The 20,730-nt window shown below is 43.6% G+C and overlaps 1 protein-coding gene across 1 annotated transcript; it reads left to right on the top strand.

Annotated features, from left to right (window-relative positions):
• Window positions 1-14,210: 14,210 nt before the first annotated feature.
• LOC124556794 lies at window positions 14,211-17,161 on the top strand. Its single transcript, XM_047130807.1, has 3 exons — window positions 14,211-14,302; window positions 15,775-15,865; window positions 16,733-17,161. The coding sequence occupies exons 1-3, from the start codon at window positions 14,269-14,271 to the stop codon at window positions 17,115-17,117; spliced, it is 510 nt and encodes a 169-aa protein (XP_046986763.1). The 5' UTR covers window positions 14,211-14,268; the 3' UTR covers window positions 17,118-17,161.
• Window positions 17,162-20,730: the final 3,569 nt, after the last annotated feature.

Genomic DNA, 20,730 nt, shown 5'->3' with positions numbered 1-20,730 from the left:
CTCTAACGATTTCTCTGGCCGAAACAGCGCTGAATGCTTTAACTCCATCATTGTGGTACACATGATTGTTGCTGGTAGGAGAAATGTCGTCTCCAATATATCACATTCCGTTCCCATTATTATGATTCTGCCGGCCGAAGTGGCCGTGAGGTTAAAGGCGCTGCAGTCTGGAACCGCAAGACCGCTACGGTTGCAGGTTCGAATCCTGCCTCGGGCATGGATGTTTGTGGGGTCCTTAGGTTAGTTAGGTTTAACTAGTTCTAAGTTCTCGGGGACTAATGACCTCAGCAGTTGAGTCCCATAGTGCTCAGAGCCATTTTTTATTATGATTCTGCTGTCTTTTAGGTCCAACTTAGTCGCACCTGTGGCTTCCCTTTTTTTGTAACAATTCACCATAATAATCTCTGGAGTGTGTGCCAAATATAGCCTGTGGTGTCACCGCCAGACACCACACTTGCTAGGTGGTAGCCTTTAAATCGGCCGCGGTCCGGTAGTATACGTCGGACACGCGTGTCGCCACTATCAGTGATTGCAGACCGAGCGCCGCCACACGGCAGGTCTAGAGAGACTTCCTAGCACTCGCCCCAGTTGTACAGCCGACTTTGCTAGCGATGGTTCACTGACAAATTACGCTCTCATTTGCCGAGACGATAGTTAGCATAGCCTTCAGCTACGTCATTTGCTACGACCTAGCAATGCGCCATTATCATTTGGTATTTATCTTGTGATGCATGTACCGTCAAGAGCTATGTTCAACTCTTATGGATTAAAGTTAAGTATTCCAGCAGCTTCGTACTTTATTTGCTAGTCTCAATTACTTTACCTGTTCCAGACCTCATGCCAGCCTGTGTGAGCTTGAACGCGCGCCTTTCGGCTTCCTCTCATAGTGACTTGGCTGTCTTGCCGAGTCACAACATAACCATTGCATGCCTAATCTTTGAATAGGCTGATAGGGAGTTAATACTTCCCTCTGACACACTGTTGCTTCAGCTTCGCCCCAGAAGCAACTGTACCCTACATGCCTGTGTGTCTGTCCGGATTACCCGGGTTGGACAGACTGAGATGCTCCCCTGCTGGCAACCCTGTTAGTATTTTTTTGTATCCTGCCTGGATACGCAGCGTGTGGATCCGCTCCGATGAAATGCTTCTGCAAAGTAGGCCGAGAGTGAAGGACGCGAGTAGGAACCAGAAAAGGTGAAGTACTTCCGTACTGCAAGCTAAGTTAAAGCACCTTTACTGGTGTATAAACAGATACAAACACATTACTTAACTTTTGGTACAGATGTGCATGTGGGTGCAAAGCCGTTCATGTATCAAAGCTAACAGTTACTAGAAGTTACAAAGGCAAAGTCTATAATGGCTAGCCCCCCTACAAATCGAAGCTAAGTTGCTAGGTCATCTGCTCTTTATCACATTGGCTGAATCTGGAGTGGTGCTCGTCGAGCTCCATATCATCGGCTAGAGGCCGCTGTGGTCGGCGTTGTTTGTCCGCTCTCGTAGTGTCAACCTATGACAGCTATCGATACCACATCCCTCCCCCCTGAAACAGCGCAACATTGTTGAGCAGGGCTTCCGACGGTGGTTGGAGGGACCCAGGGTGGCGCAACTGAGGTGGCAGACAGCAGAACTGCTGGGGCGCGCTGCCCACCCACGTCTCCGATTTGGTCGCGCGGGGGCGAGGAAAATGCCCCATTGAAAACCACTCCCGGACACGCGACGCCACTAGGTATGCTCGGATGAGGAGGCGGAGGAACAACCTCCATGGGCAACGGCGGCAGCGTTGGAGTGACGGCAGTCTCAGAGTCCATCGCCTCCGGCACCGAGGAGGAACACGGCAGCGGTGGCAGGAGCGCACGCGGCGGATGCGCGAGCGGCGGAGTCATGGGCTGAGGCAGCAGAAGCCGCGAAGCCTCCAATTCTGCCATAAAACAGCCAGCAGCAGAAAACCGAGGACGACACAAACGGATCTGGTTCCGGTGTCGCTTGACAGTGCCGGAGGGACCAGAAATGACAAATAAGGCGCGACCAAGCTGGCGAAGAAAGCACCCCTGCTCCCAGCGCTGCCTGCCAGAGAAAACCCGATAGAACACCGAATCATGCGGCGCCAAGCCAGAACGAGGCGAAGCAGTGGGAGCGCGCGGCGGCAGGTGCAATAGCTGCAAGAGCGACTGATGGGTGCTGCCATGTAGGCAATTCAGCTGGGGAATGGGTACCGCGCAGCTGGGAGCGATATGAAGCCAGGAAGAGTGTGCGGCATGCAGCTTGCTCATCCGCCAGTTAAATGTTCGCACAAAGCGTTCAGCCTCGCCGTTTGACTGGCGGCGGTGGATACCATTAGCAGCACAGAACGCTTCAAACTCGGAGGACACAAATTGGGGGCCACTGTCGGAGACAATAACTTCAGGAAGGCCCTCAATGCAAAAAATAGACGTCAAAGTCCGAATAGTACTGGCAGATGTAGTAGAAGACATAGGTACAACAAGAGAAAAGTTGCTGTACGCATCAATAAATATCAACCAGTGGGTGTCCCAGAAAGGGACCGCAAAATCAATATGAACGCGCTGCCAAGGCGCAGTAGGAGTCGGCCACGCAAAGAAACACTGGCAGGGAGCAGATTGATGCTCCACGCAAGAGCGACAATTAGCAAGCAAATTCTCAATTTGTTTATCAGTGCTGACCCAAATTCAGTGACGACGCGCTAATTGCTTCGTCCGCACTATACCCCAATGACCAGCGTGCAGTAATCGGAGGATTTCCGACTGCAACGAACGAGGTACGACCACACGAGACTGATCATTGTCAGTTCGTAACAAAATAACACCATGGTGTACAGACAAGTTGTGATGTTGCGCAAAGTAACGTCGAACAAGGGATCATGAATCTGCATAGCAGATGGAGGCCATTGAGTACGAATACACTGCAAAAGAATCTGCAAAGAAGCAATACGACGAAAGTCCACCAGAAAACAATCAGCCAATTCCTTATCCTGCGAATCAATAAACATGCATGACAAGTCGGAAGAATCAAACTCGGCGGCAGGACCGATAGGGAGGCGAGACAAAGCATCGTCATTGCCATGCTGGACCGTAGGCTGAAACAAAATTTCGTAATTGTAGTTAGACAAAAACAAAGATCAACGTTGCAACTTTCGTGCAGTATGGGCTGGAACTGGCTTGACGGGTAAAAACAATGACGTGAAAGGCTTATGGTCGGGGACCAAATAGAACTTGCGACCATACAAAAAAATCATGGAACTTAGTCACTCCATATACAATAGCTAAAGCTTCTTTCTCGATTTGAGAATAGTTTTGCTGGGCAGAATTGAGCAACTGAGACGCAAAAGCGATCGGGCAATCGACAGAATTAACGCGGTGCGAGAGAACCGCTCCGATGCCGTGAGGAGATGCATCGACAGCCAAAACAACTGGTTTGGAGGGATCGAAAGGAGTCAAACAGTGATCACTCAACAAAGCAGATTTGAGCTTGTGGAATGCAGCATCACGTTCCGAAGACCAAACAAAAGGGACGTTCTTACGCCTAAGGCGATGCAAAGGCGCCACTATCTGCGCTGCATTTGGTATAAACCGAACACGATATGCAATTTTGCCCAACACAGACTGAAGTTCTTTCAAGTTCCTTTGTGCTGTCAAGTCTCTACTCCCACTGAGATGTGACGGTGAGGGGTAGATACCCTGTCTATTAATCATATGTCCTAAATACAGAATCTCAGTTTGAATAAATTTGCACTTGTCTCTGTTACACTTTAGTCCTGCCTGCAAAACTACAGTAAATAAGGCAAGCAAATTATGCCAATGTTCGTCAGGGGTTCGACCCGACATAACTATATCGTCCAGATAATTTGAGCAATCAGGGACAGTGGCACACAACTGCGGCAAGTAAGACGGAAAAATAGCAGAAGCCGAAGCATAACCGAACGGAAGGCAGCGAAACTTGAACAAACAAAGGTGGGTCTTGATCACAAAATAGCGCTGCGACTGTTCGTCTAGCGGAATTTGAAAGTATGCGTCCCGCAAGTCAATCGTGGAAAAGAATTTTCCCGCACCAAGCTTATCAAAAATGTCTTCAGAACGCGGTAAGGGAAACGTAGCTACCACTGTCTGGGGATTTACTGTAGACTTAAAGTCAGCTCAAATACGAAGACGACCGTCTGGTTTTTTCACGTACACTATAGGCGAAGCCCATGGCGAAGCAGAAACAGGTTCAATGACACCACTGTCTAGCAAATACTGAAGTTCAGCAGCTACGGTGTCGCGCAGTGCGTGCGGTACCGGGCGTGCGCGCCGGAAAATAGGTATGGCATTGTCTTTAACTATAACATGCGCTGCAAAGTAACCAACTCCATCAGAAAAGAGTTCGGCAAAATCATCGCATAGTGCAGCAACACTGTCTGCATGGTCACTAGCGACGGCTGATGTGGCCGAGCGGTTCTAGGCGCTTCAGTCTGGAACCACGCGACCACTACGGTCGCAGGTTCGAATCCTGCCTCGGGCAGGTTTAAGTAGTTCTAAGTTCTAGGGGACTGATGACCTGTTAAGTCCCATAGTGCTCAGAGCCATTTGGACCAAGGTCACTAGCGTTGATGCAAAGTACATTGTTCCGAATCGGGAGGTCAAAAAGTTCAAATGCGTCCAAGCCCAAAATCTTCGGAGCATTACAAGAGTGGAGCACATGAAAAGACACAGTTTTCGTCGTTGCACTATACGTGTCTAGCAAACTACACATGCCAAGCGCTGAGATATACTGTCCAGTAAATACAATCAGTGTGGAATGTGAACGACGAAGCGGGGACGAACCAAGCAAGTCATACGTTTATCTGTTCAGTAAAGAAACAGACGTGCCAGTGTCCAGCTGCATGCGAACAGAACGTCCACAAATGTTCAAAGTCACAGAAAGTTTCCTCATATTGCGCTGAATGCGAGAGGAAGTGTCTGGAAAACTTGATTCACACGACGAGCTGTAGAAGCACGTGAAGCAAAAGGCTGTGAGTAAATGGCATTAACGCCCATAGGCTGTGGTGAACCATGATCACGGCGGTTTCCGTTGCGGTGACGCCCACGCGAGTCACGCGAACGGGAAACAGGCTGCAAACTAGAGCTTCTCCTACCGCACACAGCTTGCATATGTCCTTTCTTATCACAAAAATAGCACTGTACTTGACGAGATGCGCAACTGTCCTGTGGGTGGGCACGAAAGCAGTTAGGACATGATTTCAGTTTCTGCGTAGGTGCCCGGTTGGAAACATGTTCACTTGAGCTCGAGCGGCGCGGTGCGGCTCACTGTGCCGGGACAGAGCAGGAGGGCACGTGTTGTGCCTCGCTAACAGTACACACACCCGAGGTCACGTCGAACACAAAAATAGCCATATTTAATGTACCTTTTCTGTCTAGCAAGTCCACTACTTCCTGCAAAGACGGGTTTTTAAATTTTAGGATTTGCTCGCGGATGCGGTGGTCTGCCACATTCTGCGCAATAGCGTCTCTAATCGTTATATCCGAATATGAGCGTCCACATGAGCAATTAGAGTCACGGTCAGATGTTAGTCCCTGAAGGTCCGCTAACCATGATTTATTGGACTGAGAAGGGCCACGCCGGAGACGAAAGAATTTGTAGCGTGCAGCTACGACATTTACATTGTCACGGAAGTTGGAATTGAAACCGTCAATCACTTCGTCGTAAGTTTTAGTTTCTGGGCGGGTGGTGGGAAACAATTTTACGAGCATACGTTATAACACAACACCCGCGTTGGCAATAGAAAAGGCCAGCCGCTCTGTACCTGGTATGTTGCATGCTGTGAAGTGTGCCTCGAGCTGGGCGATGTCTTCTGGCCAGCGTTCAACGTCCGGATTGAAGGCACGATATGGCGGTGCCGTGGGCGTCGGCAGTGGTACAGGCGGTGGCGTCGGAGGCGCCGTAGTAGCTGCAGTTTGTAGTGTGACCACTCCATTTACAGCAGCAAGCAGCTACGTCATTTGCTGAGCCTGAACCGTACAAGATCGGACAGCGAAGCCTGTTCCTGTGGCGGAGCCATCTTTTACATAAAATGTCTTACAGCGAAGGGTGGAAGCACTCATAGATGCACTCACACTGGGAAATGGACAAAGCTAAAGCAGTAGCGAGCAAAAACCCCAAGAGGAGAAAAAGAACGATCCTCGTCGCCACTTTTTTGTATCCCGCCTGTATACGCGGCTCGTGGATCTGCTCCTGTGAACTGCTTCTGCAAAATAGGCCGTGAGTGAAGGACGCGAGTAGGAGCAGGAAAAGATGCTTTAACTTTACTTACAGTACCGAAGTACTTCACCTTTTCCTGCTCCTACTCGCGATCTTCACTCTCGGCCTATTTTGCAGAAGCAGTTCACAGGAGCAGATCCACGCGTCGACTATCCAGGCGGGATACAAAAAAGATTTCCTTAGAGTAAGCGAGTAGATTTGCCAATCTTCTGAAATTATTAGTACTTCGTTAGTGCGTACTTGTACCCTTTTCCTTATTGCACCGCATTTTCCCCTGCAGTTGTATATAATAAATCACTTATACCGGGCATTCAAACCTTCTACCGGAAAACGTATTGACACACACAATCTCGCTCCATCTGTCCTCAGTTTGCCTATCGGTCGTGTGGTAAAACAACTCTAAACTGCCCTCAGGTTGTTCAACTATATGACATTACTTAGCTATAAAGTTCTTCAGTGATTATCGCAGTCCTGCTAAGAACTGCTGCGGCGGCAATAGTGTAGCACGCCATTGTCAATGTATGTCATAGAAGACAGATTCCTGTAACGTTGCTGTTTCTAACTACAGCCATCTGTCCATCTATTGCGTGTGTGTGAAATCTTATGGGACTTAACTGCTAAGGTCATCAGTCCATAAGCTTACACACTACTTAACCTAAATCATCCTAAGGACAAACACACACACACCCATGCGAGAGGGAGGACTCGAACCTCCGCCGGGACCAGCCGCACCGTCCATGACTGCAGCGCCTGAGACCGCTCGGCTAGTCCCGCGCGGTTGTCCATCTATTGCATCCAGCTGATTTTGTACTCTTTTTAGATCGTCGTTTCAGTTAGTTTGGTGTTTTGTGTATAATGCATCAGTTTCGTTGCCAGGTCCGGTACGAATCTTGTGTTACTCAATGCAGCTTGCTCCGGGTTCACTAGTTGGGTGGTATGTCATTCTAATTTAGCCTTCGTAGCGTCCGCTAACTCTTGCAACTGGCCCAGTGTGTTGTATAAATTCTAAATATCTTCGTCATCTGATATTCTGTACACTGCCTTCAAGAGTTTTTCACCTGCATTTATACATCCTCTGTTTATCCCGAGTCAGTGTTATCGGCACCAGACCAGTCGATTACCTGTTTCAACCGCTACCTCACCTAATCATAAGAGAGTCAGGATCAGCGGTACTCCTCCTGAACGTCCGACAGAATTCCCTCTTACTCTGCTACCTTCTGCAACTCCCCAAAGGCGTCTTCCAACCCGTGCACCTCATTTCTCATCTACCTTACATTCAAAGTTAATCTCAGCGTCTACCGATGACTTGTTAAGAGGACGACGGGTTGTCTTGAGAACACCACTCCAGATTGAAGAGGTTGTTTCCGTAACGAAGCACCTGCTCCCCTCTGGACGAGGTGTAAGAACTGCAAGATGCCATATTCTTCCTGGATGCCCGTGCTGGCACGCCGCCTGTAGAACGGAATATCTCGTCATTTCCCCTTCCTCCTTCCGAAAGCGCTGGTGCACGATAAAATACTGCCGGATACTACCACGGTAAGAGTCCGTTAACTTACTTAGTGTACTGGAAACAAACCCCCAAAACAAAACAGTACCAACCTCATAGGTTCAGAAACACGAAGTCCAAATAAGCACAACAAACAAAATGAAACTACACACTGGGTCTTAACGCATGCGGTATGTTACGTTACTTCTGATCATTTTAACTACTGCCTTTTTCGTCTGCTTAGAGATGTTATTATGTACCACTTGTGGTGTTGGAATGTGTGGCAAAGTGTCTACCACTCCACCGAAGGTTTCGACTCGGCTTTTATGAATAATTGACGTCTTCTTTGGAAGCTACAATTTCACATTTACTAGTAATGTTATCTCTATCACTTGATTTGGACCCTAGTATCTAGTCAAAATTTTTTTGTTCTTCTGTTTGGTGTATACAGGTTTGTTACCAAAACTCACTGACCCGCTCTATATTGCGGCAGTTTCCTTTTACGTTGCCCATGTTTTCCTGACGTTCAAGTGCCTTTGTATTTGTCCGTTTGACCTTCTGCCAAACTTCTCTTCATCGCTTCGCTAATTTCTTTACTGACTCCCCATCAGCTCTTAATTTTGATATCAGAACCTGGAAGAAAGATAAAATCTTTCTACCGTATACCATCACTTATTGTAAAAGACATGTACTAGTGTGTGCTTTAGAATCACAGTATATGCAGGGACGACGTATTGAAGATGTGTGTCCCATTCATCATGCTGACTATTCACATAATGACTAACGTTTTATAACCTGTGTGATGTAAACTTTCAAAACATCGATTTTATTGTGGCTAGAAAGGACTAGTGCGAAGTTTTCAGATACGAAGCAGGCAGCACAACTGTTGCAAGAGCTCTGACAAAAAAATTGTTCCTTCATTTGCAATTATAGTATCAGGAACACGAAATGTTAATACCCAATTATTAACCACTGCGTTTGCGATTGTGTTCGCTTGCTGGTCTGGAATTACTGCCATTGCTACGAACCGAAAAAAATATCTATTATGGCTAGAATATACGTATTTCCAATTGATATCCTATTAAATTCTCCAAGAACACACAAAGCAAGCATTTCAAAAGATTTTGCGGCTTCCGGTAACCTTTGTAAAGGTGTATGCTGGTGACTAAGATTTTCTCTTTGTGCAAATGACACTCAGTCTTTTACGTACTGTTCAACATCTCGCTTTTGGGTTCTCCACCAAAACTTTTCGGCTACATGCCTATCTGTCGCTCTGTGTCGCCCAACGGGTTGCCATATGCCTACTGCAGTGCTTCGTTTCTTAACTATGCGGGAACCACCACGATCAGTCCGCAACTCGTATTTCTGCACAGCAAGACGTCAGGTGCAACAAGCTGTGGCTGCGGCCTAGAAGCACGACACTCTTGTCCCTTTTGCTTCTCCTTAATTGAGCTCTGTTAGCTTCAATGCTCACTGCGATAATCTACTCCAAGAGTCTTTCAATACAAACAGCCACTTAAGGGAATCATGATCAGTAACCGCCTTAAATCTTTGCCCATACAAAAATCAGCAAAGGTAGGTAATACCGCAAATAGCAGCTAGCATTTCTTTCCCTGTTATTGAATAGTTGTGTTCGGCCTTACTCAGTTGTCTCTGTGCATAAGCCACTGGATGTTCCCTGTTAACTACGATTTTGCTCACACAACAACCAACTGACTAGATGAACTCCTCTTCATAGTTAGGAATTACCAACACAGGACTAGACACCAAAGCATTTTTCAATTTTTCGAACATCGGTTGACACTCTGCTGACAACTCGAATTTCACTCCTTTTCTTAAGAGACGTTTCTAGGGCTCGGAAATTTGTGCTAAATCCCGTATGAACTTCCCATAAGAATTACCTGAACCGAATGTAACTGTTTCGTAGTCTGTGGCGGTACAAAATCGCGAACCATTGATGTCAACCATGCATCACTTCTTGCACCTTCCTGGCTAATTACACGGCCGAGATAGTTTACTTCTGTTTGAGCAAAATGGCACTTACACGCACTGAGTGTTAGGTGTGCTACCTGTAATCGTTTAAAGACTTCTTCCAGCCATTTCACATATTCTTTGAAAATAAAATTCTACATCAAGACACACCATTAACTTTTTATGTTTCAGTCCCTGAAGCACTCCATCCAAGAGTCTCTGAAATGTAGCCAGTGCGTTGTTCAGTCTAAACGGCATTCTACGATACTGGTAATGTCCCTAAGGTGTGAAAAAAGCTGTCTTCAGCCGGTCTTCTGGAACTACTTCAAGTTGCTGGTAGCCACTCTATATCCACGGTCAAGAAATATTTACGTTGACTCAGATTGTCGAATGTCTCAGTAATATTTGGGACTTATCTTAATTCTTCACTGCAGGCAAACGGTTCTACCATGCACAACAAATCCATAGGTAAGTCCGTACGTTCACTAACCTAAATCAGTTTTCCTGTGCCTGCTGTTACGTTATCCCGCAAATGAACCTTTAGTGTACATGTACACAGTATAGATGGTAACACCTTCACAACAGGTGCACGTTGCGACATTGTTTCATTAGCAGCTGTGAAAGATCAATTATACTGCCATGTTTCTCCAGAAAATCTAGTCCGAAAATTGTTCAGTACTCCTAACCGAAATGTGGTAACACCTGAATATGCTCCTTAAACCTTTCAGCCGCAAGGTTAAAAGTGATCAGTGTTGTCCCCAATAATTTCACCTCATTGTTACACACTCCACGTAACCTACACTGTGGAGAATGAATTCTATTCTTACCTAAGAGCTGAAGACTAACAGCTACATGTGCACTCATGTCTACCATGAATTAAAATTTCTTATTATTTACTGCACCAATTAAGCAACAATCCGTCTCTGCACAAGTTCTCGCAGTGTAGTGTTTTATTGGAAATGACATCCGACGGTCAACATACCCCTAATTACGTTTTGCGCACGATTCTTTCTGTTGGACTTGTCCTGCTTCCTACCTTTGCAGCCATGCGTGTTACGCCCAGCCTCGCCTCATTCACGGCACTGTGGATGGCGTCATTGCTTTCTCACGTTGTCCACTTATCTAAGCCTGTAGCACTTTAACTCAGAGCAGAAGACACCACGGTCATTTCGTTTCCGAGTTGCAATATCTTTCTCCTGTAACTATGTAGCAATTGTATTAGCTGAGGACCGACACTGAGGTTTTTTGTCCTCGCCCGTCCTGACTTATCCACTAATCATCCCCTTACGAATACGTCTAAAAACTCTATTCTATGCTTCCCGCAGGAGCACCTTATTCGCCTCTGCACTTGTGCGACAGTTCGAAAGTCTGCGAGTTTAGCCTATGAATTCTGCTACAGAATGCCTCTAAGCGTTTCTGTGTCAGTCCCAAGAGCTTTCCCTTGAAAACATAAAGGAAAAAGAAAACAGGCCTACAAAAATTGGTCACTCACCACACTGCTTAATGACAGATGATGATGGCTGCAGATGTGCAGGTACGGCTCCTTGACTGCGGCCAAACGTGTAGGACTGCAGCTTGTTCTGACACAAATACAGTGTGCCAGAACCACTTCTTGACACCAAACTTGCAGGTGCCAAGACATCAGAAGACCACTTCCTGAGTTCAAATTAGCAGGACACGGCCAGATGCGGCTTCCAGTCTGTGTGTAGGATAAACAGGGGAGGTGCGGTGGTGTAGCGCTGTGGCGTCCCGAAGTGCTAGTGAGACATCATCCAATTAACAGTCATTCAATAGCAAGAGTTTTACATTCGCTGTGTCTCCTTCCCAGCGTTGCCTAGTACAAATGCTAAGAGTATCACGTCAGTGGTGAGGAATTAGCAGGCACAGGCTCCAATATTGTCGGAGGTCAGAGCTGCAGCCTCATTGTAGGGTGTTCTGGTAGCCGGCGAGTCGCTAGAGTCCCCTGTGGCTCTAGACGTCTGTCAGAGCCTCAGCGCTCGCTTTAAGTGAAGCTGCCTCAGATATCTCCATGTCTTTGTTGCTGGTTGTCGAGATGTCGTGTAGTAACACGAAGGACATCCCGGGAGGCAGACCCAGCACACAGCCGGTACGGCGGTACTTGTACTGCCCAGGATTGGTAACGTAGGCGCCCTGCTCCCAAGCTCAACGGCTAGTAGGTGGGCAGATCGGTTCTTCATTCGTGGAATATGGGAGTCAGTATAGGGAGCATCACTACGTTGTGTCTGCTCTGCACTATTGTCTAACTGCCGAATCAGGAATTCCTGACACCTTCTCTTGCAGACTATGAGGAAATAAGCTCTCTCTCTATTTGTACTTCATTTCTTCCGAGTGTTGACATTGTTTACTCTAACGCTGCGCATCCGGCAGTGATTTTCTACTGAAAACTGATTCTGGTAAAAAAAAATTTCTGCATTTAATTACTATTCTACAGAGTAATAATTCCCTTGGGACAAATGCTACCTATGTAAGGGGCCAGAGGCGAAATATACTCTCTTAAAACCATACAGGGATTTCATTTGGACCTGGCAATTATTTGTTTTCAAATCTTTCACCTGCTTCTCAATTCCGGGATTGTCACTTTCAACGTCAGCCTTATGGGAGTCTGTGTGACGATTTAACTTGTTGTCGAGATATTTAGTGTGTCCTCTCGTACGAGCCTCACCCCGTAAAAAAGACAGTTCCTCAGGATTAATTCGAGCAGTAACACTCGCGCGGCTGATCGGAGGATAGCTGTAGGAGATAGCCCGCAAGCGCTGTCGTTTTCTTGAACTAGTGGCGTATGTAAGTGGAAACTACACTGAAGAGCCGAAGAAGCTCTTACACCTGTATAATATCATGTAGGGCCCAGAAAGGGCGCAGAAGTGCCGTACCACGACGTGGCATGGTCTCCACTAATGTCTGAAGTAGTGTTGGAGGCAAATGACACCATGAGTCCCACACGGCTGTCTATAAATCAATAAGAGTACGAGCGGGTGGAGAGCTCTTCTGGACAGCACCTTGCACGGCATCCCAGATATACTCAATAATGTTCATGTCTGGAGAGTTTGGTGGCCAGCGGAAGTGCTTAAACTCAGAAGAGTGTTCTTGAAGCCACTCTGTAGCAATTCTGGACTTGTCGGGTGTCACATTGTCCTGCTGGAATTGTCCAAGTCCGTCGGAATGCACAATAGACATGAATGGATGCAGAGGATCAGACAGGGTGTTTATGTACGTGTCACCTGTCAGAGTCGTATCTAGACGTATCAGGGATCCCATATCACTCTAACTGCACACGCCCCACACCATTGCAGAGCCTCCACCATCTTGAACAGTCCCCTGCTCACATGCAGTGTCCATGGATTCATGAGGTTGTCTCCATACCTTACACGTCCATCCGCTCAATATTATTTGAAACGAGACGCGTCCGACCAGGGAACATGTTTCCAGCGCAAGGCGTGAAGCTTTTGTGTCGAGCAGTCATCAAGGGTACACGAGTGGGCCTTCGGCTCCGAAAGCCCATATCGATGACGTATCGTTGACTGGTTCGCTCACACTTGTTAATGGCCCAGCATTAAAAACTGCAGCAATTTGCGGAAGGGTTGCACTTCTGTCACGCTGAACTTTTCTCTTCAGTCGCCGTTGGTCACGTTCTTGCAGGATCTTTTTCCGGCCGCAGCTATGTCGGAGATTTGACTTTTTACCGGATTCCTGATGTTCACGATACTCTCGTGAAATGGTCGTACGGGAAAATTCCCACTTCATCTCTACGTCGGAGATGATGTGTCCCATCGCTCGTGCACTGACTATAACACCATGTTCAGACTCACTTAAATTTTAATAATCTACCATTGTAGCAGCAGTAACCGACCTAACAACTGCACCAAAAACTTGTTTTCTTATACAGGCATTGCCGACCGCAGCACGGCATTCTGCCTGTTTACATATCTCTGTATTTGAAAACCAGTTTCTTTGACGCTTCACTGTAATTCATATCTTCCCTCACTGAGAAATTAAGATGTTCTAGAGAATTTAAATAAGATCCACGTTTCGACATCTGTCAGTAAGAGGGAAACTACGGGATTTCTCTTTGAAGTTTTATAGGTTATTGAAAGAAATCGAAAGTAAGGGATTCAACGTGGACAAAAGTGTAATTCATCAAAATTCATCGTAAATTCAGCTCATTTAATCAACTTCTGTTCAAAGTCTTTCCAGAGGTGACTAAGTATGTCTCTCATTCGTATATTATGAATAATTGATTATTCCGTCATAGTTACCATTTTCCTCTTGTTAGAGTTCTAACAACAAAACGTATTGATAGCACCATATTGCAAAGTCATTAGCAGTTGAAAAATGCTCCGTCAGCATATTGACTCCCATATCTGCCAAAAGATGGAACTGGCGTCGCCGTCGGCGACGTTATCTCCAGCAGCTACCGTAGTGGGGATCCCTCGCCAGCGCTCCAGCGCCGCAGCGAAGCTCACCAGTGACCCGTGTCATTCTTGTGCCGATCGCCGAGCAGCGCAGTTGTATTCCGGTTATTTGCCATTCATCTGGTTAGAAACATGGAGTACAGCGCTATCATTCTACTTCTGCTAGGTAAGATTACCTTTTCACTGGCTCTCAACTCGACAATGATGGCTGCATGAAGTGTTTCATATAGTGACGTTGCTTCATAGATTTTAATAATTAGCCGCTTCTTCCGTTTTTCAGGTTTCTTCTAAAAACAGAAGTAGCGGTTTGGTCTGTATTCTGATTTATGTAACACCTTTTGGAGAGCTTTAGTATAGTTAAGAATCAATGGTATTTACTAAATGTTACAGTCATATGTCGTCTCACGTAGCCCGTCATCTTCATTACTGTTTGCAGTTAACAGGACAGACAATCTAAGAAATGCATTTTAAATTGGAAACGAAATGCAAGGATATAGATCTGAAACAGAACACTTGTTTTTTTTGCAAAAACTGTGATTGATGATACCTGCACAAAAAATATCTGCATTATTTGAAACGACCGTTTACTTTTACTTCCTTATTGCTTCTATTCGGTGCTCCTCTTCAACTTCTTTCATCTAGTGTTGACTATAGCTGTGGCAGCTACACAGAATTCCTCAACTGATACGTGATGGACTGGCAACTGATGTTGTCCACTTGTTTCGGCTTTTGTTAGGGCTGGTTGTCAAAAGTGTAGTCCGCCTACGTAGTTGAATGGTAAAGTTCTTACTTTTCATGCAGCGGGCCCAGGTTCGATTCCCGGCCGGGTTGGAGATTTTCTACGCTTGTATACTGGGTGTTTCATACTCATCACCGGCACACAAGTCGCCCAATGCGGCGTCGACTGAAATGAACTGGCCGAACTTCCAGGATGGGGCCTCCCAGCCAACACTGCCACATGATCATTTAATATTTTTTTAATCAAAAGTGTAAAGATAAATACACGGACAGCTATTTACTGTTCTAGTGAGTAAGATGTCTCCAGACCATATAGGACACACTTCATCCTACGACAAAAAATTAGTAGTTGAAAGATTGCCGACAGAAACAGCACTTATTATTATTCATTATTTTAAGAGTTTTGAACAGAATTCTTCAATTAAGCATTAACAACCAATATTCGTCAACGATAGATTCTTTTGCGCTCATTGGAATCCTTCTGGGTATACAGGTCCGTTATCTTGTAAAATACTTAAAATACTGACAAAGCCGAAACCTCTGTCTCTTTGAGTACTTTAGCTGTCAAGCATTTCGTGAGATGAGACGGCAGTACAGTCACAAGGATTTTTAATGAGATTGACACAGACCGCGAAAGTGTACATATTTACAGTTTTTATTGAGACCGAACTCAGAATCTACAGACTACCGTTATAACTGAGTCACTGACTTGCTAAATGTTGCACATGAAGAGGCGAACGTCAACATCTTACCTGTAACAACGCAAACAACTCTTAATTTTTGATAATGTTTTGCTAGGAGTTCTTGAATTTCAACAGTTTTGTCTAGGAATTATAACGCTATAAATGTACATGTATTTCGAATTTAACATGCACACTTATATGCTGTCTTGTGTTTCAGCTTTTCATACCATGTATGGACCACCTATCACAAGTGACGGCTATTCCACTGATTCTGATTCCCAATATGAACTTGCTGATCTTCAAACTGAGTGAGTAGTTGAAAAATTTTGGTAGTTTATAATGGCCCTACTTGTTATCGTAGGCTTTTGCACAGGTAATACTGAAATTCCGGATGAAGTACTCGAAATCCAGTCCGGTGCGACCAAATGCAAGATTCTGAGACATTCGCTCCAGTAAAGATTTAATTAATTGCTGCATTATTGTGTAGAGTTCTCTCAATTTTCTTTGAAATTTTCCTGCTAGACCACAACTCAGTATCATCATTTCCGAAGTTTGAACTATCTTATACGTACGTATCATCAGAAATGCTACGCACAGTGATCCAACTAAGCTGTTCATAGCAAATATTTAAATGAACGTTAAAGACATCATAGTTTAGTTTTCATCCAGATTAGTAGTAAGAAATTCATCAATAAATGGTATCAATAAACTTTTCATAGCTATATTCAGTACGTTGATATAATTATAAACAACGCTTTGTCAAATGTAACTTTAGCAATGTCTGCTCCCACATCGTAGATGTCAAAGACACAAGTTCAACAGCGTTTCACTCCACTATATTCGATAAGTATTTCGGAAAAATTACAATATTTAAACTTAGTAGTTATTTTTCAACATGAAACCAGTTGTAGCCTTATGCGGAAGTTCGTGGTTTTTTTCCGTTTTGATTCAAACAAGAAATACGTACTTCATTTATTACCTTAACTCGACAAAGTCATAAAATGTACCTTATTTTCTTGACGTGCTTTGCCGAAATTTTTAGTGTTTGATTATTGTCTCTTCTCATACTTGTATGGTTTTATGCAACTGTTACGTACGTGTTACTTATAGAAAGTGTAAAGGACGTTTAGAGTTTCCCGTCGATGCGTTAATCCCTTCACTTTTTTGCCATTCAGGAGCACTGCTGGATGCGTCCAAGTACCTGGAGGAAAGCTGCCAGAATTTAGTTTTATACAACCAATCGAAAAATGTGATGTGACGATGGATGAAGCCAGACTGGGTTCTAAAGCGCCCGTACAGCCAGAGTGCAATGGAACCGGAGGCCAGGACACATCAACATCAGACTTCTGCAACATCATTTATGTCGTCGTCATCACTGTCTTTAAGGGTGCAGGAACCTTCTTATTATTATTACTTACTATCTGCTGTGTAGTGGCAGCCTTGGAAACATGCAAAAGTTACTTTTTACACCTCTCTGTTAAACGCCTCTTTCGTTCTGCCAGTGTCCCTAAAATGCCAGCTGTCATTTCTCTGGATTCAATTACTATTCAGAAAGTTTAATAGAAGCTTTCTTTCTATTTTCTCTTTTTTCCGTTTCTTTTGTTCTCCCAATCCCTCCTCCATCTCTCTCTCTCTCTCTCTCTCTCTCCCTGACCCCCCCCCCCTCTCTCTCTCTCTCCCTCACTCTCTCTCTCTTTCTCTCTCTCTCTCTCACACAACCACACACACACACACACACACACACACACACACACAAACACACAAATAGTCGCTAACAAACACACACACAAATCACAAAAATACACACAAACAAGGGCGCGCGCGTGCGCGTGCAGTCACAGAATAACATACATACAGCCATTTAAGACGACATCAAAAAAGATCCATCCTGCGATCGACACTGTCACCTACAAGTAGATACAATTAAAATCTGAGAGTTGTATCACTGATTGTAAACTTAAATTTGAAGCTCTTATCCATCCAGCAGCTTCAGTGATGTATGAAGTAAACTATCGACTAATACTCTTCATAAACTAAACGGTGGTTTCACAAGAGCAGTCTAGTGTAACGCCTTGTCAAAGTTACCACTTTCGCTTTGATGTTAAATGTACGCAATGTTTGTGCACTTCTTATTGTATAATTGAGAAAAACATTGCATGAGAATAAATAATGCACTACCTTCGGGGTGCTTACGAGAAAAATATAGTCGACTCCAGATGCTTATTATCCCTTCTCACTACTTCCATCTACGATTTACAGGGTTTCAGGGCCTTTTTAACTGCCCATTCAATGTTCATATGAGAGGAACTACCACCGGAGATTCAATGACATGTTTCTATTAAATAGCTTAATTCGTAGAATACTAGGCTTATTAATAATTATGCATTAATATGTCAAAAATCCGCCTCAGTTGCGAAATGTTACTGAGGCGGATTTTTGACATATTAATTTATCACAGTTGCTGACAGGGCTGCAACATGTTAAAAATTCTTAATAATTATGCCACCATCGCTGAGCATGTTATATACCTATGCACCACAGCCAACCACTAAATTTACCATAGATTCAGATAACATAAACACTATCAGAAGATTAGATGAAAGAGGGACAAAGAGCAGAGACCAGTGGACTGAAAAAGCGTTGCTGGAGTCATTTATGAATGATGTAGACGATATGTTGAAAGCGAAGAGAGGAAATATAGTATAATAAAATATACAGTACGAAATTTCCAACGCAGTGTGTTAGTGTCAGTAATAGGGAAAGTGTAATGAAGACAATTATGTGTATTTGCAATAGTAGTTTCTCATAATAACCATATAACTGCACTGACAGGAAGAAAGTATCTAAACAGTTGTAATGAACGGATGTCACTAAATAGGCATTTACGCAAACAAATGGAAAAAAAATATTCAACGCTTGTAGAAATGAATCACTTGTTGCAGATGCTTGTTCTGGTCCACATACGACAGATTAAGACCCTATCATTTATTTTTTAAATGTTAGCCCCATTTGTGAAGAACTAATACGCAGTTGAAGTTCGAAGATGTTCTACTATCTCATTTTACAGTAATTTTCAATTAATAATGCCTTTGTTCAGCAGTGATTCTTAGATTCAATTTAAATATTCTCATACTAGTTTTACTACAGTATACCTATTTTCTTTTGCCCGATGAGTGTTTTTCAGATACAGAGAAAGACCCATGATATTTTTCCATGTTCTGTTACTACTTCATTTATATTTACTTTTATGCTACATATACGTAGACTACTTTATCTTATTCTGTTTATGTGGGCCAGAATGATAAAAAAGAATTACTTTCTGTCTAGCAGAGTGACAATTTTAATCAAATATAACGTTTCATTTAAATAAAACAGTAGTTCAGATCTCGGAAACGAACAAAAATTTGAGTGTTGTGCAAGTGAGTTTAGTTTCTCAATGAATCCATTGTAATTATGGCACTCCACTCATCTTCCACAACAGACTACAGGGTTTATTTCTCTCCACACTTAGTGCAATATTATTCGTCACTGTGAAAGGCATCACGATGCCGGCTTCAGTATGAAAACGCTGAAAAACTTACAGGAAGAATCATTTTACTACATGTGTCCTACAGAGAAGGTTTTCCATCATAACATAGGTAAGAAATAGAACAGTTGTGGCTAATTAGTTAACATGTTTTTCTCTGGTCGAGGGGCACATTATACATAAAGTAATTAACGGGCTGTAGGTTTATTATGCATACACGAGAAACTATTAGAAACATTGGTAAGCTAAGAATTAATGGTGATAAACAAAATACTCAGAGATAAATATCTAGAAGCGGTGATGATATTTGCTCCTCTAAATTCACGCTCGTCGAGGACTCTGTATTTCAGACACTTTGAATGACAACTAGGACACCTTTTCATAAACTTTCACCAGTTTCTTCCTTAGCTCTTTCCCATTGAAATAGTGTATGCAGAAATATAAAGTTCACAAGCAACTGGTTTGAATAACTTGTGGAAGTAAAATACAGACTCGAAGGCGAAGTGAATATGTCATAACATGATATAAATACAAAAAATATTTACAAAATTTTCTGCAAATAAACAGCAAAGTACTGAAGGACGACGTCAGTCAGTCTAAAAAGTATACATTACATTACGCAAATACGGTGCTCTCAGACATATGTACAACTGGAGTAAAGTTAGGGCACAAAGGGTATGTTAATAATATAAAATCTGTGTCACTGAATCAACAATTCGCAACGTAAATTTACTGGTGACTGCCACAAAAAAATGAAGAAGAACTTTTATCAAGCAACTTAATGTAAAATCATCCTGATCGATTACCAAATCATTCATAAATGAAGACTCGTATGTAAATGATATAGCAAATATGAAAATGAAAGTAAGTACTCCCTACACCAGTCCTATACGACCTCTCTTGTCCAATTTGTCTTTCATATACACTCTGTTTGTATTCAGATACATAGTCACAATACCACACTATGTGGTAGCATAGATAAAACAGAAAATTACTGTCGAATTCGTTACTATTAGCATTTTTGAAATTGTTTGAGAAATTAAAGTATGAATCAGCAGTAAAACATATCAGTACACATGATCCATGGTCAGGGTCGCAATTTGACTTTTTGACTTCAAGAAATCATCAGCACCAAACTATAAAATTCATTTATAAGAGCGTGACCCAGTTGCTGACAGTTGGTGTCCTGTTTGACTTACCAAAATCAATTGTTTATGAGCGCACTTTACTCTTGCAAGTTGGAGCATTTCAGAAAAGTTGTTGTTCCCTAGAGTTAACACACGGAATACAAATTTGTATCTGAACGAGCTGCTGTATAGTGGATGGAAGAAATAGAATTCTGGTAATAACACTTCAATTTTTAGTAAAAATAACGATCCAAAATTATTTTATTTGCAACTCATACATGTTTTGCAAAAATTTCTATTTTACTGCAAATGATTTAGCAAACACGGTAATGGGAACATTAGCTCTTGAGTACAGATATAAGAGATAGTAGCTTTAGGTCGATAAATCACTGTGCAAATTGTTTATGACATAAACCTCTGTTAATAGTAACAGCGAATGTACCATTCAGCTCTGTCGGGAGACATGGGACTTGGTGTTCGTCGGCCATCTCACTAGAGAGTTCTAACTACCAGAGTGAAG

The sequence above is a fragment of the Schistocerca americana genome, chromosome X, assembly GCF_021461395.2.
Source record: "Schistocerca americana isolate TAMUIC-IGC-003095 chromosome X, iqSchAmer2.1, whole genome shotgun sequence".
In the NCBI taxonomy this organism is placed as follows: domain Eukaryota; kingdom Metazoa; phylum Arthropoda; class Insecta; order Orthoptera; family Acrididae; genus Schistocerca; species Schistocerca americana.
This window is presented reverse-complemented; position numbering and strand designations above follow the sequence as displayed.